At 40.3% G+C, this 23,152-nt stretch overlaps 1 protein-coding gene across 24 annotated transcripts in view; it reads left to right on the top strand.

Annotated features, from left to right (window-relative positions):
* mical3a (microtubule associated monooxygenase, calponin and LIM domain containing 3a) overlaps positions 1-23,152 on the top strand; it is a 73,959-nt gene that overhangs the window by 47,394 nt on the left and 3,413 nt on the right. For 7 of the 24 annotated variants that reach the window (XM_037978081.1, XM_037978083.1, XM_037978088.1 and 4 more), the window contains 21 exons: positions 103-216; positions 594-780; positions 2,107-2,201; positions 2,355-2,451; positions 4,788-4,983; positions 5,348-5,631; positions 5,920-6,012; positions 6,647-6,790; positions 7,221-7,283; positions 8,438-8,512; positions 8,903-9,016; positions 9,113-9,192; positions 9,274-11,302; positions 11,391-11,485; positions 13,151-13,201; positions 13,900-14,007; positions 15,052-15,145; positions 16,365-16,415; positions 17,287-17,337; positions 20,409-20,474; positions 22,889-22,988. In XM_037978081.1, the coding sequence (XP_037834009.1) occupies positions 103-216; positions 594-780; positions 2,107-2,201; positions 2,355-2,451; positions 4,788-4,983; positions 5,348-5,631; positions 5,920-6,012; positions 6,647-6,790; positions 7,221-7,283; positions 8,438-8,512; positions 8,903-9,016; positions 9,113-9,192; positions 9,274-11,302; positions 11,391-11,485; positions 13,151-13,201; positions 13,900-14,007; positions 15,052-15,145; positions 16,365-16,415; positions 17,287-17,337; positions 20,409-20,474; positions 22,889-22,988 (4,187 nt within the window). Of the gene's footprint in view, positions 1-102; positions 217-593; positions 781-2,106; positions 2,202-2,354; positions 2,452-4,787; positions 4,984-5,347; positions 5,632-5,919; positions 6,013-6,646; positions 6,791-7,220; positions 7,284-8,437; positions 8,513-8,902; positions 9,017-9,112; positions 9,193-9,273; positions 11,303-11,390; positions 11,486-11,972; positions 12,144-13,150; positions 13,202-13,899; positions 14,008-15,051; positions 15,146-16,364; positions 16,416-17,286; positions 17,338-20,408; positions 20,475-22,888; positions 22,989-23,152 lie in introns of all 24 variants that reach the window. The other 17 variants (XM_037978097.1, XM_037978096.1, XM_037978099.1 and 14 more) reach the window with 14 other exon arrangements.

The raw sequence follows: 23,152 nt of genomic DNA, 5'->3' as shown, positions 1-23,152 counted from the left end.
CCCACCCCATCACTGTGACTGTACACTCCTCCTTTTGGTTTCCATGCATTTCCTTTTTTCTTAACGTTTTTTCCACCCTTTGTCCTCTAATGCTGTTGATAGCACTATGTGAAGATGTACACGGGAGGAGTTAGCACGTTGGCTGAGCACATAGCCAATCAGCTTCAGTCTCAGGAAGAGTCCAAGTCCACTCATGTACCTGAAAAGAGGGATTCGGTAAGCATGCGGTCCGTAGGGTAGAAGTCATGTGGTTGCACAAATCACAGCACCGCCTGCCAGAGTGTTGTGTAAAATTCTTTGTGGTTAATGAAGCAACACATCAACCACAGTTTAACTTTAGCTGCAGAGTGTGTGTTTGCTAATCATTCACCTGCAGTTTGGACTGTTTGGACAGACGAAGAACCTTTTGACTTTCTGTACTTTGTTGTTGTGATTAGAAATGACCTAAATACAACTCCATCTTTAGTGGATTTGAAAATGACTAACCCTTTAAAGCAGTAGACCTTCTCTCTGCTCTTCTGTCCTTGACCCCTCTCCATAATATCTTTCATATTTTAATTTAAATACTGATTCCTCTCTGTCTCGTCCCACAGGGCTCTCTTAGAAAAGAATTTCCAGCCAACATCGGAGGCAGCGACGTCTGCTTCTTTTGTCGAAGGCGTGTGTATGTCATGGAGAGGCTGAGTGCGGAGGGGAAGTTCTTCCATCGCAGCTGCTTCAAGTGTGACTACTGTGGCACAACACTACGACTCTCCTCTTATGCCTTTGATGTGGAGGATGGTAAGGCTTTCATTAATTATTTCACTCTATTCTGGTATATCTGAGAGTTTTAAATTATTAGTGGCAGGCAAAATATGGTAAATGGACTTGTATATCGCTTTATCTAGTCCAAGGACCCCAAAGCACTTCACTCTGGCTACCTCCTGAGCCGCCGTTGCCCACATAAATGGAACTTTTCTTGACTAAACAAAAAAAATGATTCTAAACAAGCATAGAACAGCTGGGAGTGAGAAAGAAAATCAAAATTTAAACCGATGGTTTTCAAACCTTTCAGCTTCTGACACAAAGTAACAGCAGCAGAGACTTGGGAGGCAACTATTACTGGTTAAAGTGTATAAACATTGATAATACGCCAAAAAACAAGGATACAATTACAGGATCTCACTGGGCTGCAACTGTTGGCGACTAGTTGGTAAACAGCATCCGTGAGGGCGTCTCTGAGGAGTCACGAAACGTTTGCAGGGGTTTCAGTATTCTTGCATGAGTTGCTGCAAACACTCAGAATTCAGTGAGACTACGACGGAAATTAGCCTTTTGTTCACAGTTTCATCAGTTTAAAGTCAACTAGTTTGGAACAGTTGCACCCTAGTGACACTCTACCTTTGAACAGTTAATGCAGACTCTCTGTCATCCAAGACATGACAGTTCTAAGAGGTTCAATAAAAGGAAACAATACTTCTCTTGATTCTTGAAGATGTTTCACTTCTGAACTGAAGAAGCCTTTTGGATGAGAGGTGAAACAACTGTAGTAAAAAAAAAAAGTGCTATTAGCAGTCATCTTTAATTTAATTTGATTTCACAGCCCACAGTGGGGTCCTTACCCCGACTTTGGAAACCACTGTTTTAAATTACTGTTTAAATATGATAAACTTTGGTGCCCTCCAGTGGCAGAATCAGACCACACACTTTACCAGAACCTCCCAATCATCTGATTCTGATCCAAAGCACTCAGAAAAATAACCTGAATCCAACAGGTAAACTTAGATAGGTTTTTTCAGCATAGTTTTTAAAAGTTAAAGTTTATTAGTCTGACTGCAGTATTATGATTCAATATTTGTGCTCACTGGAGGTATTTATTGTGCTCTCGGACAGACAACATATTGTTCTTTGAGACAGAGTGGCAGTTTGTCAGAGCTCGCTGTGGGATTACAACCCACTGATGGTCTGAGCTGAACCACAAAGACGAGTTTACAGTCCTCCTTTACACTGCAGTACTTACTGGTGAAACCTGATGAATTTGCACATTTTACTTATTTATTTATTTGCATTATAATTAATTTGCTTCTTTGCTCTGTGTGTTTTGCTTAATTCTTTTTAATCCTATAGGAAAATTTTACTGCAAGCCTCACTACTGTTACCGTCTGTCTGGTTATGCTCAGAGGAAGCGACCTGCTCCCTCTCCGGCTCCAGTTTTAGCTAAGGTACCCGTTTATGTTAACTTGATAAATTCTAGTTTAAAATCTTTAACAGTGTTTGGCATATGGGCTACCATTTTGTGCTTTCACTTTCCCAGCGCATGTGTGCTTTCCTGAAATTAGCTGTAGCTGACATCATTTTCGACTCTTTCTTTGCAGGAGAACCAGACGCCCCAAACTCCCGCGGTGACCGTCGACGCCCCCGGCAGGGCGATGGTGGCGGCAGCAGCTCCCTCAGCTGAGCTCCAACCATCAGGTACCCGATTTTTCTTTGTAGATGTGGTGGCTGTGCCCTGCCGTCTGGCTGTGGGTGTGGGAGTCCCGCTTCGTGCCCTTCGCCGCACACTGTCCTGGACTTGCCACCAGATGGCGCACAACCCCTTAGATTCTCCCTTCCTGTACACATACTGCATCTACCTCTTCTGCTGTTTCACTGTCAACATTCTCCTCAACCTCCTTTAGCATGATTCCTTCAGTCTTTCATTTAAAAAAAACCTTTCCTCACTTTGTTTTACTCTTTGCTGACTAATTTAAATGGGATTGTGTAAATTGAACTAGTTCAGACTCACTGATCTGAGGTGTTTAGAAAGGTTTTGTGAGTTTGTGTTCAGTGATCAGTTTGTTTCTTGAAGATGTATCGTTCATGTTTCTGCCAGTTTATGGTTTGTAATCTGGCTTTATTTTAGAAAAGAATGGTACATCTTACATCTGTTTCTTTATTATTTTTTTTCTTAGCTTGGAAATAACGAGAGCTTGGCTCTCCTTTGTCACAGCTCTTTCAGCGTTCTGTTTTGGATTTCAGAACATGATCTGGCAATAATACTAAATATAAATGTCTTTTGAAAGTTTCTTTTGTAATTAGAGCATTCTTGGACCTAAAGTTTGCTGTGTACCTAACTACCCAACCACAAGCATTTGCATGCCTGTTTTATTTAAAACCAAGCTAAGATTTATTATTTTCTTCCTGTAACCCTTTTCTGACTTGTGATTGCTCTCTGTTACCTCTTCTTGTGTGATGTTATTATTTTAATGCCTGCTGTGTGACCTGTTTTTTCTCTATAAGCTGTTTTCCTCCTCCTGAAGCCACCATACAGCAATGAAGTGCCTGTATCAGTGCTTTTGTGAGCTTTACCTTTCCCTCCTCCTATTAGAGCATCTTAAAACTGAGAGCTTTACTAGAGCTTGAAATGGTGCCTTTGATTGGCTCTCAAGTGTTTTGTGTCCCTTTGTCCCCAGCCTTCCACCACAGACTTACCTTTGCTTAGTATCACTTACTGCATTAATGCCTCTTGTCTAATATAGTTAGGTGGAACCATATATATGTCTGGATAGACCTGAAAAGGGGAAGCTTAGCAGAAAATGGATCATTTTATTTTTAAGTAAAGGACAAGCTGAATTAAATGTTGTAGTTGGACTGTAAGCATATGTTGCAATCTTTCTAGAGTATAAAAAACAATTAATCTTCTGCACAGTTTGTATCTCAAACTATTCCACATTATAACTAAAAGTTAAAGTTTTTAATTATCTAAAGTCATTAGAATATTGTATATTGTTCTATTTAGATTCTTGTACATTTTATCATCTTAGCACAAAAATATCTCATTTGCAATTCTTTGACAAATATTAATACTGTATTATTTTTTAAAGACACACGTAGGTCCATAATGACAAGAAAAAAAAGAAAAATCCGGATTTCACAAAATTAATTAAAGGCTAAGATGCCAATGGCTCCATCAATTAAAATAAAATGTTACTGAACCTAATGATAAAAATATATTGTTTGTAGAATTTGTTATCCTGCACATACATCTGTACATAAGATTGGGAAGTATAACAGAATTATGTTACGGATTAATATATTAGAAAAGTATAATTTGCATATTAGGATCGAAATTGAAACTATTGTAGCTTTTTTATTTTAAACATGTTCACCCTTAAAAACAAATCAAATCAGATAACACGCATTCCTTGCCCCACCTTTTTAGGGGGGTTCCAGTTCATAGCATTGTTAGTCAGCTTTATACCCACTTAAAGGGATGATACTGTGTGCAAAAGATTTCTGTTACTGATAAATGGATTCATCTCTTATTAAAAAAAAATAAAAGAATTAAAGTGAATGTCTTAAAAATGCAGTTTTAAGGTTTGCTTCTCAGGATGAGATGAAGGCAAGGCACAAGCCTTGTGTGTGAGACTATTAGGACTATTTTAGTGTGTTAAATTTACCTGTGTGTGTTCTACTAATTGCTGTAGGATTATAATCTAATGCAATAAATTCAATAGCAGACCTTGAATTGGTGTGTCCTTGTCCGTTTGTCCTTACTTTGGTGAATAAGTGGGAATGATCTGTGGTAGAAAATACTAGACTCACAAAGTATCATAGTAGATTTAATCCAGTTTATTTCCACAACACAGACAGATAGAAGGTAATCCATTCACTCTGTGCTGCTCCTCTCTTTACTCTAGCCCTCAGTCGATTCTCAGCCTCATGCTTGTGCCCTCTTTCCGTTTTTGATTTGTTTACCTGCTACTTTCTGCCCACCCATGTGCCACCCTTTCACCCGGGGGGGGTCTACACTTTATGCTGGACCGCAGCCCTGGAAGTCAACGGCCTGCAGGAGCCCAGTTTGGCGAAGCGTCTCCGTGGAACTCCGGAGCGAATTGAGCTGGAGAACTACCGGCTGTCCCTTCAGAGGGAAGAGGAGCTGGAGGAGGTGCCTGAGGAGACGCTCGCAGAACACAACCTCAGCAGTGTGCTGGACAAGCCCACAGATGTTGACCTGGGCTCCAGGTACAATAGTTGTTGCTAAATTATCTCATGAACCACTAGCCAAATTTTAGTGAAACTTTAAGGAAATGATCATTAAATGTACATCTACATCTGATTACATTTTGGAGCCATCCCCATTCAAGATGGTTGCCACAGCTAACTGATCTTAGAAAACACAAAAAGGCCTATATTTCATCCAATTTTACAGATTTTGTGCTAAAAATGTGTTGTGGTTGTATCTAAAAGTTTTATAGACACATACAAAGAATGAGATTTTTACATTAGAAAGTTTGTCTTGCTGTAAACAGGTAGAGCAGGAAACTGAAGCGTATTCCATTTCTTCTTCTGGCCTTTTTCTCACTCTTTGACTGTTGTTCTTCAACAGCAGTTCGGAGTCAGACATGGAGGAGGAGGACGAGCAGGAGCAGGAGCAGGAGGAGGCCGAGGTGGAGGAGCAGCTTCCCAGCCCTTCGGACCTCGGCGGTGTTCCCTGGAAGGAGGCCGTAGAGCTCCACGCCAAACTGAGGGGCGACCTCGACGGGGAGCCAGAGGGTGAAGCTCTGGATGACGCTGCCAGCAGGGACGGAGAGTTGGAGGAAGACGAAGAGGAAGAGGAGGAGGAGGAAGATGAGGAGGAGGAGGAAGAAGATGATGAAGAATCTAGTGAAGGTGAGTTTGCTTTATGTTGTTTGTGCAGCTGGTTGTTGTGAATTTTCCTCAGTTGTTTCTGTTTCTTTACATCCTGTCCAGATTTCATTCCCTTGTTAATTGACAGCTTCACCTGCTGTTTGTCAAAATTAGTCTTATGTTTTGTCTTGTTGTCACAGACATTGTTCTCTTCATCCTCTGTTTCTTTCTTCTTTCTCTGTACCCCTACTCTTCCTTATTCCCCCCATCTCCTCATATTTTATGTGCATGTATGGATTTTTTTGGGTGTTTGTCTCCCCCTGCTGTCAGAGGGGGATTACTGCCCCTGGGATACAGAGCTCCAGTCAGGCCTTTGGCTGGAGAAGTACCTTACAGATGAAGAAGATGTTGGTACATTTAAAGGTAGCAACAGAACTGCCTGCGGATGTGTTTGCAGTAAACCTTGAACATAGTTTAAATGTGGCTGAGTTTCTACAATAAGAGTTTTTTTTTTTTTGCTTTTTCTCATTGGTTTTGTGTTTTGGTTTGTTGGTTTCAGTTGTTTTAAAGCGATTCTGCATACATGAGTGTGTTTCTGTTTCCTGTAAGCCATCTAACCTGCTCATTAAACCTCAGTTTAGATTTGGTCTTGAGGTACTAATCTAATAAGTTTCACAGATTTTTTTTTTTGTTTGTATTTTTGTTTTTTTTCCCCCCGCCTAGATATTGCAGTTATTGTTTTACTGAGTGCCAGCTTTGCTGTGTAAAGAAGTTGACATTTCTTTCTTTAACCTGAAGCTAATGTTTTAGCGTTTGACTTTTTTTTGCAGTGTAAATGCATGCATCCTTCTTCCAACTTCCCACTGTGATGATTTCCTCTATTCACTGTGTAATGGTGTTTCTGCCTTCTCTCTTATTTTTGCCTCGTCTTCATCCTTTTCTTCTTTCTCACATACCCATGCTTTCTCGCACATCTATTCTCATCTCACTGTATCTCTCTGTTCTCATTTCAACCACACAACTCCATCCCACCTGAAAACACATAACATGTATTTAGCCAGGAACGTACACATCCAACAAGTCCTGCAACCCGTGGATCCCAGCGTCATTCCAAGTTTGAAGAGAGCCCACCTGGACTCTGAGGGAGACAAGGATGGCCCGCTGGCCCCGACCCTCCAACCCTCGCAGCCCTCCTCCACAGGTAACCCCCCCAGAGGTGCTGCAAACCAGGGACAGCCATGGGCCTCGCCGTGTTGAGGATCCGATGTCATCGTTGTGGTCGCTGCTGTTTTGTTTGTGTGTGACAAGAGAATTCATCTCCTCCAACTAACTCACCTTCTGTTTTTAATTATTTCTGTTTTAAACATTTTTGTTTTTTTCTTGGAATGTCTAATTTTATGTTCAGCCTTTTAATTTTTCATCCAGAGCTGCTGTTGTTCCTCTGGGGTTAAACATAATGTTCTTCAGCCACGTCCCAGAGCATCATATAACCCTCTTTGTCAGTTCCTTTGATTTTGTTCTCCTTTGTTCTGTTGTGTTCAACTCCGTTTCTTCCCATGTGTCTAATTGCTTTACTGTTATTTCCCCGCCATCTTTCTGTTGTCGTTCCGTGTCTTCTGATGTGAGAGTAGCCCCTGGCCGCACATCCACCCGTCATGAGGCAGTGAGAGTCTGGTTGGAGTCCTTGTCTGGAGGTAGCACAGACTTGAATGGGATCCTGACATCCCGCCTTCGACTCGTCCTTCTGTCTGTCTGTCGGCCGGCCTTTTCCTGACGCATGCAGAGAGCAGTGAACTCACAAGCATGAATGCTGTCAGGCTTTTCACTGATGTCCAGCGATCAGATTGTCCTTCTTGGTTCACCTTTCACAAACTTCTTATTCCACCTATTGATTTTCAGAAACATGTTTTCCCGGCTCATTCATGGCGAACTGTACCACGTTTAACAAAATGAGCTATAAAGGCTCGAAAACACTTGTGTTTCTTGCCCTCATGCCAGAGGAATTTCAATCAGCGTGTGCTATAACTGTGACAATAGTTATGAACTTTCACACTCAGTTGCACTTGTACTTGCATCATGAAGAGTGCAAAGCGGTTGAAGTGCTTTATAAACTGTTTAAAAGCCTGAATGAATGAAACAATGGTCCTCCACACATATTCATGTACAGCTTCTGAGTTCTGGGATAATAGCTTATCAGATATCTTCAGTAGAGATCAGACTCACTAGATCTTTACTGTGCAAGAGCAATGAACACGAACAATAACCCACGGGGTGTATTTAACAGAAGCAATGGTAAAAGTTGTGATTTTATTATAAAAGTGCATGGAATAATTGTCATGTCCTCTTTCAGGTTTATTAGGAGAAAAATATTTCTCGTCCAAACATGTTGCTTTCTGGCTGCCATTTAAAAGAAGTCAATAACATTTTGGTTTTGCTTTTGCTTGGATCAAATACAATCCATTTTTAATTTAAAAATGGACAGCTGCATGCATCTCTTTACTAATATTAATTTGTGCCCAATCCTTTGTTTGTAGTAATAACAGAATATTAAAGTTTGATTTTTTCTTTTCTTTGCCAGATTATTTACTCACTGCTTTTTAAAGTAAAATGGATTTGGTTTTGAAGTCCTTCCAAACTTCAGTTAACTTTCAGTTAATAATTTCTGCACTCCATTCTTCAGAAAAAGGTCTTGATAACTTTGGAGCCTACAGCCAGAATGTATGAAAAAAAAGTTCATTCAAGCTGTTAGGCTGTCAGAGAATTAAAAAAAGTTCTGATCCTACTATTGACTAAAGGCAGATTGTGATAGCCAGATTGCTTATTTTCTCCTATTTTTATCTCATCCCAGAACTGTGTGAAGATGAAGACCTGGAGGCTGAAGCAGGCAGTCCAGATATGGAGCCCGGGACTGAGTTGGATCAGGGTAAACAGTCAAAAGAACACAAACGTTAATTAAACGAGAGAAATTGCATTTTCTGTAAAAGTGCAGCATGAATGCTGTGCTGAATGACTTTGCTGGAATTGTTGAAGTTAAAGCAAGCAGAACAGAAGTTAAAAGTAACAAAAAAGTAGATGGTTTTATGTTGAGGGGAAAGAATTCCTTCCAGACTCAGAGCTGAAGAGATCCTCTGTCATCGTTTCCTGATTTGCCAAACATCTTGAGAACTGAAAGATTAGTTTGAGTTTGTTTTTTTTAAAATACATTTTAGTGTCTTGTGTAGTTGTAAATATACTGTTGGATCAAATCAAACTTTTCAGATTAGTGCACCGCTCTGTGTTCACGTCACTGCTTACACTGCTTGTTTAATTGCAGATGACATCCCTTCAGATGCTGAAGCTGAGGCTCGTTTGCATCAGTCGGAGCTCAGTGAAGCTCCTGTGGAGGACAGCAGGGAAGAAGAAAGTATGGGAATGACCTCCAGTGTTGGTACATTATCAGAACTATATCTTTCATATTTAAATCTCTCGAAGAGGTTTTTACGTAACTCATAATCAGTTCCGTTTTTGTTGTTTGTGACTTTAGACTCGTTCAGCATTGGCGCAGTGCAGAAGGGTGATGTTGTTCTGTCTCCTCTCAAACCTTCTCCAGAGCCTGAAACACAGGTCAGATCATTCCACACCTAATAAGCTGACCCCATGTGATTTATAAGGAGTGATTCCTAAATTTCACCCTTTTATTTTTAGGTCACTCCAGTGAAGTCTTCTGGCATCCGCTTTTTCACAAATCCCTTCCTACCTGGGGAAGCAAAGCCTGAGAAGACAAGTGTGTCCCCAGCAGTCAGGAGCCCACTGAGCCCTTCACCAGTTCCCTCTCCGCTTTCTGCTTCTGTGTCTTCGCCCACTCTTACGGCTGCTGCTTCCCCTGACAGGGTCCCTGCCTCCTCTTCTCCTGCCTCAACCCCCACAGCAACTGTCGCTTCTCCGGTGAAGCCAGCCGACAAATCACCCGTCAAGTCGCCACCTACCTCACCAATCCGCTCTCAGCCCATCCCACTACCAGAAACTCGCACGCCTAAATCTCCAGTCTACCCACACCGGTCCATTTGTCCACTCACTGGGAACCCCCTGTCTCCGATCTGTGCCCAGCCTTTGCCCTGCCACGAGCCCTCGTCACCCCTCACCTCTGATTCCCCTGTCAGAACTCAGCCGGTCCCCGCGGTCACTTCCACACCCGTAGCTAAAACAGACAAGGCCACAACTGAGCTTTCCAAGTCTTCAGATTCCTCAACGGAGGAAATTACAAATAAAAAGACGGATATAATTGAGGAGTTTTGGTTAAAGAGTGCTGAGATAAGGAAGAGCCTTGGCCTGACTCCTTTAGACCGCAGCAGTAAAATCCTGGAGAAGAGTGCTGTTAAAACTCCAAAACAAGACCCTGTTCCTGCTGCACACCCACCACATGTGTCTGAGGAACAGAAGCCTGCCTTTACTGGCCGCACTGTCATTCGCAGACTGAACATCACGCTCGAGGGTCAAGTCATTACTCCTATTGCTCCTGCAGAGGCCAAGAATAATGGCTTGGATATTAAGGACATCAGTAGCAGCTCGGGCTTGGGCTTGAATGGAAGCATGGCTACGAGCCAAACGGTGAACAGCGACAGCTATAACACATCTGACTCTACCATGCTCACCCCACCCTCCAGTCCACCGCCACCTGTGCCTGCCAATCAGTCTCCAGCTGTTCTCAGGCAGCAGCGGCACCAAGTATCTTGGAGCAACGGACCAGAAAAACTTCAGTCTGAACGTGCCAAAGAGCCAGGAAAATCCAGGACTCCCGTTCCTGCGCCTAGGACTCAGCTGAGCCCCGTGGCTGTGCCCAAACCTGCACCGAGGAAAGTCTCCTCCCCTGAGGCAGCACCGGAAACCGCTCCGGTGGTTGTAATGAGGGAGAAGAAGAAGCCCCGACCAGCTGAGGTGAGGAAATCATTTGTGGAGACAGTTGAGGAAATTCCATTTGCTGATGATGTGGAGGAGGCTTATGATGAGCGAGCACCAGAAACAAGCATGAATAAGTATTCTACTCCCCGCACCAGCAAGCCCAGCAAACCTCCCCTACACCTGGCTCTAGCAATGGAAAACGGTAAACCTAATATCCCAGTCAACCCAGTTTCCAAGATCCAAAGGGCAACTCAGTTTTCTCCGGAGGCCAAGGAGATTGCTGAGGAGAGAATTAGAGCGAGAGAAAAATCTGTCAAGAGCCAAGCTCTAAAAGATGCCATGGCCAAGCAACTAAGCAAAATGAAAGAATCTGACATAGACAAGGGTGCCTCACCTAAAGTGGCCTGGAGTGCAACCCCAGAATCAGCTGGGAAAACAAAAAAGCCTGCTGTATCTCCAAAAACGTCGGCTGTAAAAGCCTTGGAGTCAAAGAAGGCCGATACTGTGCCGGAGCGCTTCTTTAGCAGCAACAAGAGTCTGGACAGCTCAGTGGCTTCCTCAGACGGCTCTTCTGTGAGTAAGAGCAAGAAACGGAGCTCCCTCTTCTCGCCTCGCAAGAATAAGAAAGAGAAGAAAGCCAAGAATGACAGCAGCAGACACTCGGGCGCAGAGGAGACGCCACCCAAACACAAGTCGTTGTGGAAAGCTGTCTTCTCAGGCTACAAAAAGGACAAGAAGAAGAAGGACAAGAAGTCATGTCCAAGCACTCCGTCGTCCAGCTCCACCACTCAGGACTCTGCGAAGAAAAGAACGTCACCTGTCGGGAGATCTTCAGGTAAGATCTGCCACATGTTTCTGTGAGACTGCAGCTGACGAATCTGAAAAGCTGAGAATTTCATGTCTTTGCTGATTGTGTTCATCAGACCTGAAGTCACGCAGAAACCTGAGCGTGTCTGAGGACTCAGACCTGTCGTGTGATGATGTTCTGGAGAGATCCTCCCAGAAATCGAAGGCAGATGTGAGTGATCTTTGTCTTTAGATATTTAAACATGCAGAGATTTACAAATCTAAACCGAGATTATTTTATCTCAGTCTGAAATACATTTACTCATTCAATGAAAACCAATTCCTCAGAAACAGGAGCAGGTCATCCTAACACTTAAAAAAAATCAGAAATTTTTAAACATCTACAGCTTAAAATCGTATTGTTGATAGTTTTAAACCTCCTTTTTTCTTTTACGTCAGTTTATTCAGATATGAATTTGTTGGCTCCACGGGGCATATTTAGGTCAAACACAGCTCTGGAGAAATGCTCGTGCAGAAAATGTGTTTATTCATTTAGATTTAAAGTGCAGTCACATAAACACTGAGCTGCTCTCAGTGAATGAAACATTTACAGATGGGGTTTTTGGAGGTCAGACATGTCATCATCGCACCCGTTGCTCCAGTTTATCTTCTGCTTTCATTCAAACATTTTATCTTAATATAATTTCTTTCACTTCTAGCGGCATACGGACATCTTTGACCTAGTGTCAGGCATGCAGAAGGAAACAATAAAGGAGGAGAAACTGGAAAAAGAGAGAAGGAGGGAGTTAAAGGAGAAAAGGAAGGTTAAAGAGAGACATAATGAAAGGGTGCAGGAAAAGGACCGAGAAATGGAAAAAGACAATGAGGAGGTATTGTGGCAGCAGGAGAAAAATGATTTTGAATTTCGAAAAAACCATAAAGATGCAGAATCACCAGTGTTGTACTGATGCAATTCACACAGCTTGCCCTTGGCTTTTAACTTTGAATAAGTGATTAGCTTGTGTCTTTTTAGTGAAGTTTTAAAATGAAACATATTTACACTGATAGTGTCCTGTTTCTATGGTGTGGATTTACGCTCACTTTGAAATGCTGTTTATTTGAAGAAATATGAACAAGTCAATTCTCCTGAGACTGAATTCATTATATAAGCTTGGTGCATAGATCACATCAGGTGTATGGAGACATTTAGCACACAAAACCTTGTGTTTTTTAATAAAGCTCTTTCATTTGCATTCATAACGTTCTGAAATTCAAAATTATTCTCCTCTCTGGGGCCAGGCCGTGTGTCTTTGGGCTTTTTTTTAGTGGTTTTAGATAGATACAGTTCAGTTCAGTGCCATAGGCATGAAACTGTTATTCATTGTAAAACTAAAGACAAGCTCCCATTTAGTTTTCTTCACTGTGACGGCATGTATGAAGAAGGAATCGACATTCTAATTCTTTCCGAATTCTGACTTCATACAGAGCCAATAACTGGAGATTAAAGCTTCATCATGCCTCGAAGGCCTCGTGGAATTCAATGAGATCTCATTGGAATCATATCTAGTTCGTAGTGACTGTCATGGTTCCAGTCCTTTGTTTCTGTAACTGTGGATCAGATCTGTGAGACTGTAGTTGCAGTACTGGAAATAACAGACTTCATCATCAGTGACGTGTTTCATGTCGTAGTTTGACTAGTTTAGAGTTAATAAGCTTTTTATTTCTTTTGTGGGGTATTAACATTGCCTGTTTTGATTTGTACCTGCTAAATTGTGACTTACTATTTTACTTTGATGGTTTTATTTTGACCTGTTTGACGTAATCATTAACCCATTTAATCATATCATCTGTAACGTGTTTGTTTCCTTCCCCTTTTTTATGTTTTGTCTTCACCAAGTCTATTTATGTTCCTCACGCTCTGGCGTTCAAGAGATCGTACGCCACAAAGGTAGTATGTCATACGTTACACATTGTCCCCCCACCCCCCACCTTCACTTTCACCTTGTTCTCTTGCACCACGTGCCAGTTTACTGTCATAACATCTTGTGAACCCCCTGGCCGTAAACTAATACCTGCTCACTCGCAAGGCTCGCTGACTTACTGTTGGATGCTCGCTGTCTTTAAACTCTGAAAGAACTCCCTTTTCTGGTCCCTCTGATACGTCTGAGTGTCTGTGACACCGTGGGCTGTTCCTTTCTGACTGGTATGATTTCAATCTGCCACTGTGGCACTGATTTATTCCAGTAAAGTAACTGGAAAAGCTTGTTTTGCATCAGTGCTTTTACCTGTTTCTCCTCATTTTTACCAGCTCTTCACATTCTCATAAGTCATGACAAACCAGTTATTGAACAGATCATTACATGAAGTAAGGTTATATGAAAGAGGTGAAGTAAAGTTAATACAAAGAATGCCAGCATATTCCAAGATGTGTTATGCTAATATCAGTGGAATTGTATTAAAAAGCCTGTTGATGTGTGGTAAAAGCCGAAATGTTTCTATTTAGATTACAGCACAAGCTGATTGTCCGATTTTCTCTCCTCTCGTGTTGAGCTTTTCTGAAGAGCCAAGGTCCCGTGGATGTGGTTTACCATGCAGCAGCTGAAGGATAAGATTCCTCTGACTGAATCTTTTTTGTTGTTTCATCAGAAAACCTACACAGAGGAAGAGCTGAATGCCAAACTCACACGCAGAGTACAGAAAGCTGCACGGCGGCAAGCGAAGCAAGAGGAGCTCAAAAGGCTACACAGAGCCCAGGTAAAGAGACCGATGAGAGCAGTTTTTAGTACTTTATTTGAGAGTTTTTATATAGACGTATTATTGCTGTCCCTGTTACTTTGTGGCTTTACACCATATGGTCACATCAATGTGATTGAGCCCTTCTGGATTGAGGCCAGCTGCGTTCCTTGTTAAAGAAAGTCTATGATTGAGGCTGTAAGTGCAGTCAGGCCCCCAGGCCGCTGACTCAGCACTCTGCTGTCTCTTCTCCCGGGGCGGTGGTTAGCTGGCCTGATTTCTGGCTCTTTTCCTGTGCATGTTTATAGAATCAAATTGGTACTTCTTTTTTTCAGCTCCAATTCTATGAGTCAAAGATAAACTTCAGCTCCGAAGTCTCAACAGAACCTCATGAGCCAAAAAACCCCCCAAACAATTCACTTTTGCTTATATATACCATCTAAATCTTACATTATGTTTTGTCATTAATCGACAGTACTCATTTCTTATTTTAAAAGTGTTAACTATTTATAAAATAATAAAATTCCCTTTTTGTTTTAAACCGCATCGATAATTTAAAGGTTGGTAGAAATGTCAGCGTAGGCATTTTGGCTCACTGCACCTGCCACTTTTGCTGACTTCTTTCACACACTTTGCTGCCTTATGTCACATTCATAAAGTGCATCCATAGTTTAAAACAGATCATTGAATTACGCTTGACATTTATGATTATGTATATGGCAATGTAGAGGCTGCATTGCTTTTCACTCCCTAATGCATCTGCTGCCAGTAGTGGTGAGGTGTGATGTTGATCCAGGGGAGGAAACCATAAAATACAGATCAGAGCAGGCATCTAATCATCAGTATAGTTGTAATTATCAGCATTTTTGCCGCAGAAGGCGTTTATTTGTAATGAGAGTAAATTGGTGCATCTGCTGGGGTCCACCATCGCTACATGGTGGTAAATTTTGTTGTTTGTGTGCCCCCGTGAAAGAGGTTTGCATTAAAAATAATAAGTTCTATTGTCTATATGTGCCTCTCAGCGTTGGTTTGAATCATCATTGATGTGAATGCTTGTCTGCTCAGATCATCCAGAGACAGTTGGAGCAGGTAGAGGAGAAGCAGAGGCAGCTGGAGGAGAGAGGCGTCGCTGTGGAGAAAGCTCTGAGAGGAGAAGCAGGTAAGAACTTGTCAAACATTCATTTATTTGTTATTTTTTAATCAATGTGGCCATTCCATGTGGCCACTTTTTCTTCACTATCACTGCAAATTAGACATGACATCCAAATTAGGCAGGCTAATGGGTGTTGCAAGTTTAATAATTTGCCATTTATTAATATTTAAAAGTGATTTGTTCATGACAGTTTAATCTTCAGTCAGCTGCTCACCGGTGACTCCTCTCTGAGATCGCATTTTATCTTTATGTGATTATGAGATGAGCATTTTAAAGAACTCCAAAGAGAATAGCAGTCATATCCATGATTATGTAACCCTTCAAAACTGGTCCTTAATGTTGCACCAGGCTGTTCTGAAACCACCGTCTGCATTTACAACATAATCAGTTCTAGCAAAGCGTATTTTGGTTGTAGAGTTGTTTGCAGAAAACCTCAATTTATCCTAATTATCTTAAAAATGGCGATGACAAGCGACTATCACAGACAGTATACTTTAAAGAATAGATTACTTATTGAAGAGCAGCATAGTTTTTGTTATTTATGACCATGAGTAGTAATCAGTTGTAAAGGTACTCATTGCAATGTCATGAAGACCAGTAAGAAAAGAAAAAAAAATCATAAATTAATAAACAAAATCTACACTTTTTTCTCATATTGATGGTTAACGTGTCTTTAAAGTAAACATTTGTGAACATCTAACACCTACCACGGGCATTTGTTTAGCTGAGGAAACAGCTGAAGTGAATGAAGACAGGTTGACGGTGGCACCGTTTAAGATCGAGAAGTCCGACAATTTTGACGTATTTGCATTCAGATTTGTTGAGTAAAGAATTCAGAGAAAAGTGCTCTGTTTACATTGAGTGGGTACCTGCATTTCAGAATTGCGAATCTGGAAAACTAAACTTGTTCAAACTGCATCATTTGATTTACTGTACTTTAGGATAACCTTTTAAATTTGATTTTATACTTTGCAATGAGTACCTTTAAGGCATGTTATTTATTATATGTATAAAAACTTTAAGGTTTTTTATGTTTATTCCATCTTAGTTTACTTTATATTAAAATAGTAACAGAAAACCAATGCACCTTTCCAAATGCAACCATATAGGCTTCAACATTTGTTTGAATTTGTCACTTTTTTACCAGTCAAATAAATTCACATCCACAGTTTAAATAATCAAGTGTTGAAGTGTTTTAACTTTTTACTACTCTACTCTCTTGAAGGATTGTATAAAGGTACTTATACATTACCCAAACAGCACAAAAGAAGATCAGGTATTAGATTTACTGGAGTTGCCGTTTGTATACTGTCATGTAGGCTCCATCTGTGGTGACACACTGCAACAGTTCTCCATTTCTGAACATGTTGAGCTGTGTTTGTTCATCACGTGTCTGCCATCATCAGTTTCAAGCTGCATGCCATCAGGAGATCGTGTGTCCTGACATAGATTTGTGTGTGTGCTCATTCTGGATGTGTTTTGCCCTTTTGGCTGCCTCTCAATGAGGAGAGTTTCTGTACTCTGATCAGTATTCAGATCACATTATAATAATAACATGCCGTATGAATGTAAGACTTCCAGTTTAAACTGATTTGAAGGACGGCAGATTCCTAATTAGACCAGTTTCTGCAGATATTAAGTGAAATTATGCAGATATGTGTTGAAATCTTATCTATGAAAAAAAATTTTAATTTTATTTTTTATTTTCTTTGGTGCCTTTAAAATGCACCAGAGTTGTTTCCAACTTATCTGCTGTATGCAAATGTCTCAACATTTTTAGATTTGGTTGTACATCAGTGAAAAATCAGTTTCTACCGTCTAAGCAAACTTTGACGTCAAACAACCCCAAAGTAACTAAAGTACAATTTACTGGACGCAAGTCAGGCTCAGTGAACATTAACACATCAAATCTATGCAACAGTCTTATTATTTATTGGAAATGCAATGGATTTTAGTTTCTGCATCACAGCACACACTGTGGTGAGTACCAGTGGACTCTCTTTGTTCAGAGTGTTGCTACAGTGCGTCTGTGTGTTGAAAACCATGCATGACATGCGGTCGTTGGTGACGTTGGTGCGTGTGTTTGTATGCCCAGTTCGGGGCTGTGTAAAATAACTCCTATCTCTAATATATCCCTGTCATTGTAGACTATTGGGGAGATTCTAATTACAGTGAAATCCTGGACTTGCATCTGGGCGGTATGTATTTCAAATCTGTCGCTTTAAAACTAATCTAATGGCTAACCCAATGTCTCCTTCCACCACTTGTTTTACTACTTGAGCTTTGTACCCCTCATACAATATCTACTTTTATTGGCTGGCTGATAGGCTGGCTTTTAGTTTCTGCACTAGCTGCTGCTCCTTAACCTCCCTCCTACATTCTCCTTCATTTTCCTCCCACCTCCCCTCACTGCGTTTCTATTCGAGACACTATTTACCTCAAACAGAGGTCAGACACTACATTGTTATTGTGAAAATCATCTTTGATCCCTCTAAACTCATGAATAATAAACATTTAAATTGATGAGCAACTTGTATTTGTCACTCCTGGCTGTGGCAGCTTGTATTGAGATATGAATTTAATGAGAAATGTATGTTCATGTTTTTAAAACACAATTTCATAGTATTTACAGAAGATTAAATATTGTGGGTTTGTATTAATATGTAGGCTATGTAAGTACCAAGTACAACTGATTTAGAATTTATTAAAAAAAAACAGAGGAGCAAGAAGATGGGTGAAACAGGAAGTACTTAAATTGTACTACATATTTTGTTTACTGCTGAAGTCAGTGTTCTGTATTCCATATAATAAAAAGACCATCAGAAATGAACAGACAGTTTCCGTCTATTTAAAATGTAATGCAGCTTCTCCCTCTGTTCTACAACGTTCTGCTGTCCAAACACCACCGAGCTACAGAGTTCATCCCTTGTCTGTGTTAGATGCACTTTTAACTCCTGTTTTTAGCCCAAATTAGTGGAAAATGGAAAAAAAAAGAAAGTTGCATTTTCTTTTTTGTTTTGTTTTTGTTTGTAGTTTTTTTTTTTATTATAAATGGTTATGTTTCACAGACAGGTTTGTAAACTAATATGCTGAAGTGGACTAACAAGTTGGTTTTAAACAAAAATAATTTGTAGCCTAATACTTTTTAAGGAAATAAAAAGACACTGATTCATCTTACAAAGGGACCATAACTGCCAGTTTGGACTGCCTCAGTCTTGACCTAATAATAATGATGTGGCTACATTTGTTAAGTCAGTCTAACAATCTGGCTTGTTTTCGTCTTATGCTCTCTCTCTCACACACACATCCTGTGAAAGTATTCTGTAACTTCTCATGGACTGACTCATACTAAACTTCTGGCCTGGCTCTGAACTCTGTGCTGCTGTAGTTCTGCATTAAAGCCAAACACTGGCTCCCTCATACCTGCTCAGTTGCATTAATCCCAGTGTGTGTGTGTGTGTTGTATGAACTAACAGGTCAGTGTTGCAAGTGACCCTGTAACCACAGCTGTGGTGTGTGAACTGCGGTGGGTAAATGGTAGCTTTATTTGTTGTGTCTGGGTGGGATGTCCTGCGGTGTTTGGAATTCTTCTTTAACTCCTCGTACCTGTTGAGACTTCAGGGGCGTTTTGTTAAAGGCCAATAGTTTTAAGTCTGTGTCAGTGGGATCTCTCAGCAGGTGGCAAGAAAAGGTTGTGTTTTCTCATGTTTGAGCAGGGTTCGCCCTCGCCGGTTGTTGCCACTCATCAGGATGGCTGAATTTGTAGAGAACTGTCTTTAAGACAAGCACTTCAAAGATCTTCACTATAACTGGTTGACCCGATTATAGTGTAGAACTTTGATGTTTGAAGGTATGGTGTTCAATCAGCCTAAATCTAACTTGTTTTCCTGTATTTTTTCTCATATATCTCTCTGTCTCTCCATATATTTTAATGCTAAATAGAATATAAGTCAATGGTTCAAGTCTAGCTGTGTCAGTGTGTTACAGGCCAGGATTGTAGCTCATTTGTTAGAATGATAAATAATACCTCCAGGACTTCAACAAAGGCTGTAAGGCGTAGGGTTCTTTTATAAGTGTTGTTATATTTAAACCCTTCAGATAAAACAGAAACAGATTATTTTCTCTTTTACACTCTGCTACTTACATATAATTTACCATAGAAATTGAATCTCCTAAGTTAATTACTCCTTTATAGTTAAAGATTCATTGAGTATATGATGCATTTCAAAGAAACTTACATGATTTGTGGAAGCCATTAAAAAATGATTAGGACTCCAATCTCTCTAAAATAAATATTGTAAACTGCAGCTTTTCCTTTTTCTCTGTGATAGTCCCTTGTTGTAATTATCCAGCATTTCACTCTCCCAAACCTCTTCACCCTCCAGCCTGAAAACCTTGTTTTATTCTTCTATTTGTCACTTCAGGTCCCTATATGTGTTACTGCCTAATATCTATAATTAACATCCCTCCTGAAGCACCTGTCTCCATTTTAAGTTATCTGCGCTGCACATATTTTACATTCATTATTTTGGGTTTTAGTGAGGGAGCCTTTTTTTATTTATGATCTTTGTTTTTTTTTTTATATAAAATCTTTTCAGTGGGAGCAAATTAGAAAAATAAATCCTAATTTGCACTTCAAAAGTGGCTAAACTTCAAAAGTCTCCATACAGGCAACAAATTAAGCCGGGTGGTCTAAACATGTTCACGCAGTGTTTACTCCAAGAGGCTCTTTAAAGACAAAGCCATTATCTGTGTGTGAGAGTGAGATGGATCTTCTGGTGAACAGTAATGGCTGTAATAATAGCCTTAAATCATTCCATGTACTTTGAAAAACAGCGACCATATGTTTAGGCTATTCCCATTTCATAACTGACATGGAGCTGTTAACTAATTGAAGTTTATTAGCAGAACCACAAATGTAAGATCAAACAGAAGGATTTTTCTTTTTTGATTCTGTGCTCAGGATTATTTGTTGTTTTCACTTGTTTCTGTGTTTTAAGCCCTTTCTCATTTCTTCCTCCACACACCTTATCTCTCCCAGCTTTCCTTTTTGGGGATTGGCCTTCTCCCTATCACTGTGCTACTGTCCTCTGTTGATTTTTCTCCTTGATATATATTTTTTCTGAACCACGCCCTTCTTGTTCCATCCCTTTTTGTGCTCGTGTGATGTCTCTGCTCTTTCTCCTGCATTATCTCCTCCTGATCTTTTCTACCTGACCTCACCCACCTGCATCACTCCTTCATATTATTTTCCTCTGTCTTGTGGAAGTTGAGCCCTTTGTGGGGATGCCTCGCCGAAGACCACTCTCCCTCTGCCCTTGCTGGTCCCCTGAAGGTAACAAACCCTGCCACATCTATCGACAGTTGTGGCAGGTTACCTCATCAGCCGTAAGGATCTCCAGAACTGGACTGCCACCATCCGCCTGTTACCCCCTGTCCCCTTAGCCCCATTCCTATCATAATTGTGATGTTAGGCTTAGTAGATTTCCCCAAAATTCTTCTTACTAAAAAAGAATAAAAGTGCATATTTATTATAGTATAAACTTTTAGCTTTTGAATATCAGATATTACCATAGACTGTTACTCAAAAAATGAATTTATTAGCAAGTCAAAGATCTCATGGGTGAATATCCCAGGTGGCATTTAAGGCTATTCCACCTGAAACCTGAAAGAAATATGTAGTTAGCTTATTAAATATTAATTTACGTTAGTATCTTTCTGCTACTAGTTGTCAAGATTATTTTCTAAACCCTCTATGTTAAGCAAAAATGGCACATTATTTAAGTTAATCTTTTCACTTTAGCTTGATTATTTGAGTTTATAAAAAAAAAAACATTTTTCAAGCCATTCAATTCATATACAATAGTTAATACATTATCATGCTATTTTATCTGAAAAAGAAATGTAGTTGCCACATTTTATTGCAAACCTACAATTAGCTTCTTTAGGAGCAGTATTTATATTGTAGAAAGTTCATTTTTGGCAACACATAAGAAAATTTTATACAGATTCAAATACTGTCTGTTGAACCCATAATACAAACTAAAGTTCTCAGTTAAAATAAATGTTGAGAAATCATAAATCCTTTTATTTTAGCCTAGCTGCAATAAAATAAAGGGGAAACTATTTGGCCACATTTTCAATTCACAGCATGTGTTTTTTTTTTAAGTTTGACTAAATATATCAGAAAACTGTATTGCTGAATGTTGATTTGCTGTTGCTTTTGAAAAAGACCCTCCTTAAATTGACCGCATATGTACTTTTTTTTTATTTATACATAATCATAAACGGCTAATAAAACTGAATCATCATTAACTGAGGCCTGGCTAGCACATGGGCAAGTTTGTATTTTAGGAGGAAGAAAGTTGCATGGTGTGACATTTTGTTTGAAATATTCCGATCCTACTCCAAACAAGCCTTAAAAATGAATGCATTGTCTCGTTTGCCTCTGTATCTAATCACTCTGAGTTTGAAACTGTGCCTGGGCTTCTGATCTGTGTGAAGAAACATGTGTTTAGTTTGTTTGCAATGTGTTTTTTGTTTTTCTTTTGGTTCCGTTATTGCTGTTGTGTCCCCAATTTCTGCTTTGGTGCCTTGAGCTGAGGGTCTGTGGTGTTGAAACAAGTGAAAGTACCAACGTTTAAGAGAAAAGAAAAATACAGAATAAGTTTGAAATATAAGTCTTGGTTTTTGTAGTTGTTCTTCTATCAGCATGATGCACTGCTCTCCAGTGTGAACAGCTTTTCTCCAGCTTTGTCTATCTCTATTCATTTTCTGTCAATAGCAAAAGTCATTCCTGAAGACCACAGCCATGCATTTTATTTGTGCACAATGTTTTTTTCCTTTTTATTTTGCAAGAGCCTCCTGTTCCCAGCTAAGTACGTCATACTGCATCAAGGTTTGCCTTCTGGTGTTTCATTCAAAACGCTTGGCTCCACCTGCTGCAGTCAGATAAATGGAAAGGGTTCACTGTGTCTGTGTTGGGGTGCATCACGCCAGCATCAGACTTCTCGAAGCACGCGGCATCGACTGGTTTTCTCTGCAGAGCAAACGGGGAAGCTTTTCTGACTGCAGTGCATGACACCAGTGGAACTGACCATGCTGTTTCCTGAGGCAGACTTAAGAAGAATACAAAATTTGCTTTTGTTATCTGTGATGAGTCATTCCATGAATATTTCACCATATAATTGAATCTGAGTTAAAAAAAAAAGTTGCAACATTTATTCTTTTTAAACGCTCAAAGCACTCACCGTTAATGGGATCTAAAAGGATTTTTTTCTCTGTTGGTAGTTTGATATGTGAGAAGAGGGAGATGAATTTTTGTAGCTCCGTGGACTTATTTTTCTGTAATGTCTTAGGTACTGATTGGTGTGCTTTTCTTTTTAACCCCACCTAAAAATGACATGAAAAAGAATAATAATAAATAGATAGGAGGAGGTAGTTCTCTCTGAGTAGCTACGCCACAGGCCAAACTGGGTCACACAAACTCACCTTTGCAACAACAGGTGTTTTGTTGTCTGTGTGTGAATGTGGGTTTTGTGCATTTGTATGTGTGCACTTGCTAAAATCCAAACCGGTAGCTACACGCCACCTCCTGCGTGCCATCTTCAAGCATGGATGGCACCATGCCGTTTCCCCGGCGAGGACGTCCTTGGCTTGGCTGTCGGTCCTTGTTTCTGTGTGCCATCCCTGTCATCTTGCAGCTATGTGGGTTCTCACTTCTGCTCTGTGCTTCCTCCTCTCCTCCAGGAATGGGGAAAAAGGATGATCCGAAACTAATGCAGGAGTGGTTCAAGCTTGTGCAGGAGAAGAACGCTCTGGTTCGCTATGAGTCAGAACTCATGATATTGTAAGTAGACCACTTGATCACAGCCGGGATCAATACATATATTTGTTTGCTACGGAGTCATAGCTTCCCTATTATCTAAAACGGTCTGTCACTAGGTATGACAACTTTTTTTCTTTTACAAACCAGTCAGCCAGATGAAACTGCGTCGGATTTAATTCTATTTT

This window comes from Kryptolebias marmoratus, linkage group LG11 (assembly GCF_001649575.2).
Source record: "Kryptolebias marmoratus isolate JLee-2015 linkage group LG11, ASM164957v2, whole genome shotgun sequence".
NCBI lineage: Eukaryota > Metazoa > Chordata > Actinopteri > Cyprinodontiformes > Rivulidae > Kryptolebias > Kryptolebias marmoratus.
The sequence above is the reverse complement of the archived record's forward strand: the minus strand, read 5'-3'. Positions and strand labels throughout refer to the sequence as shown.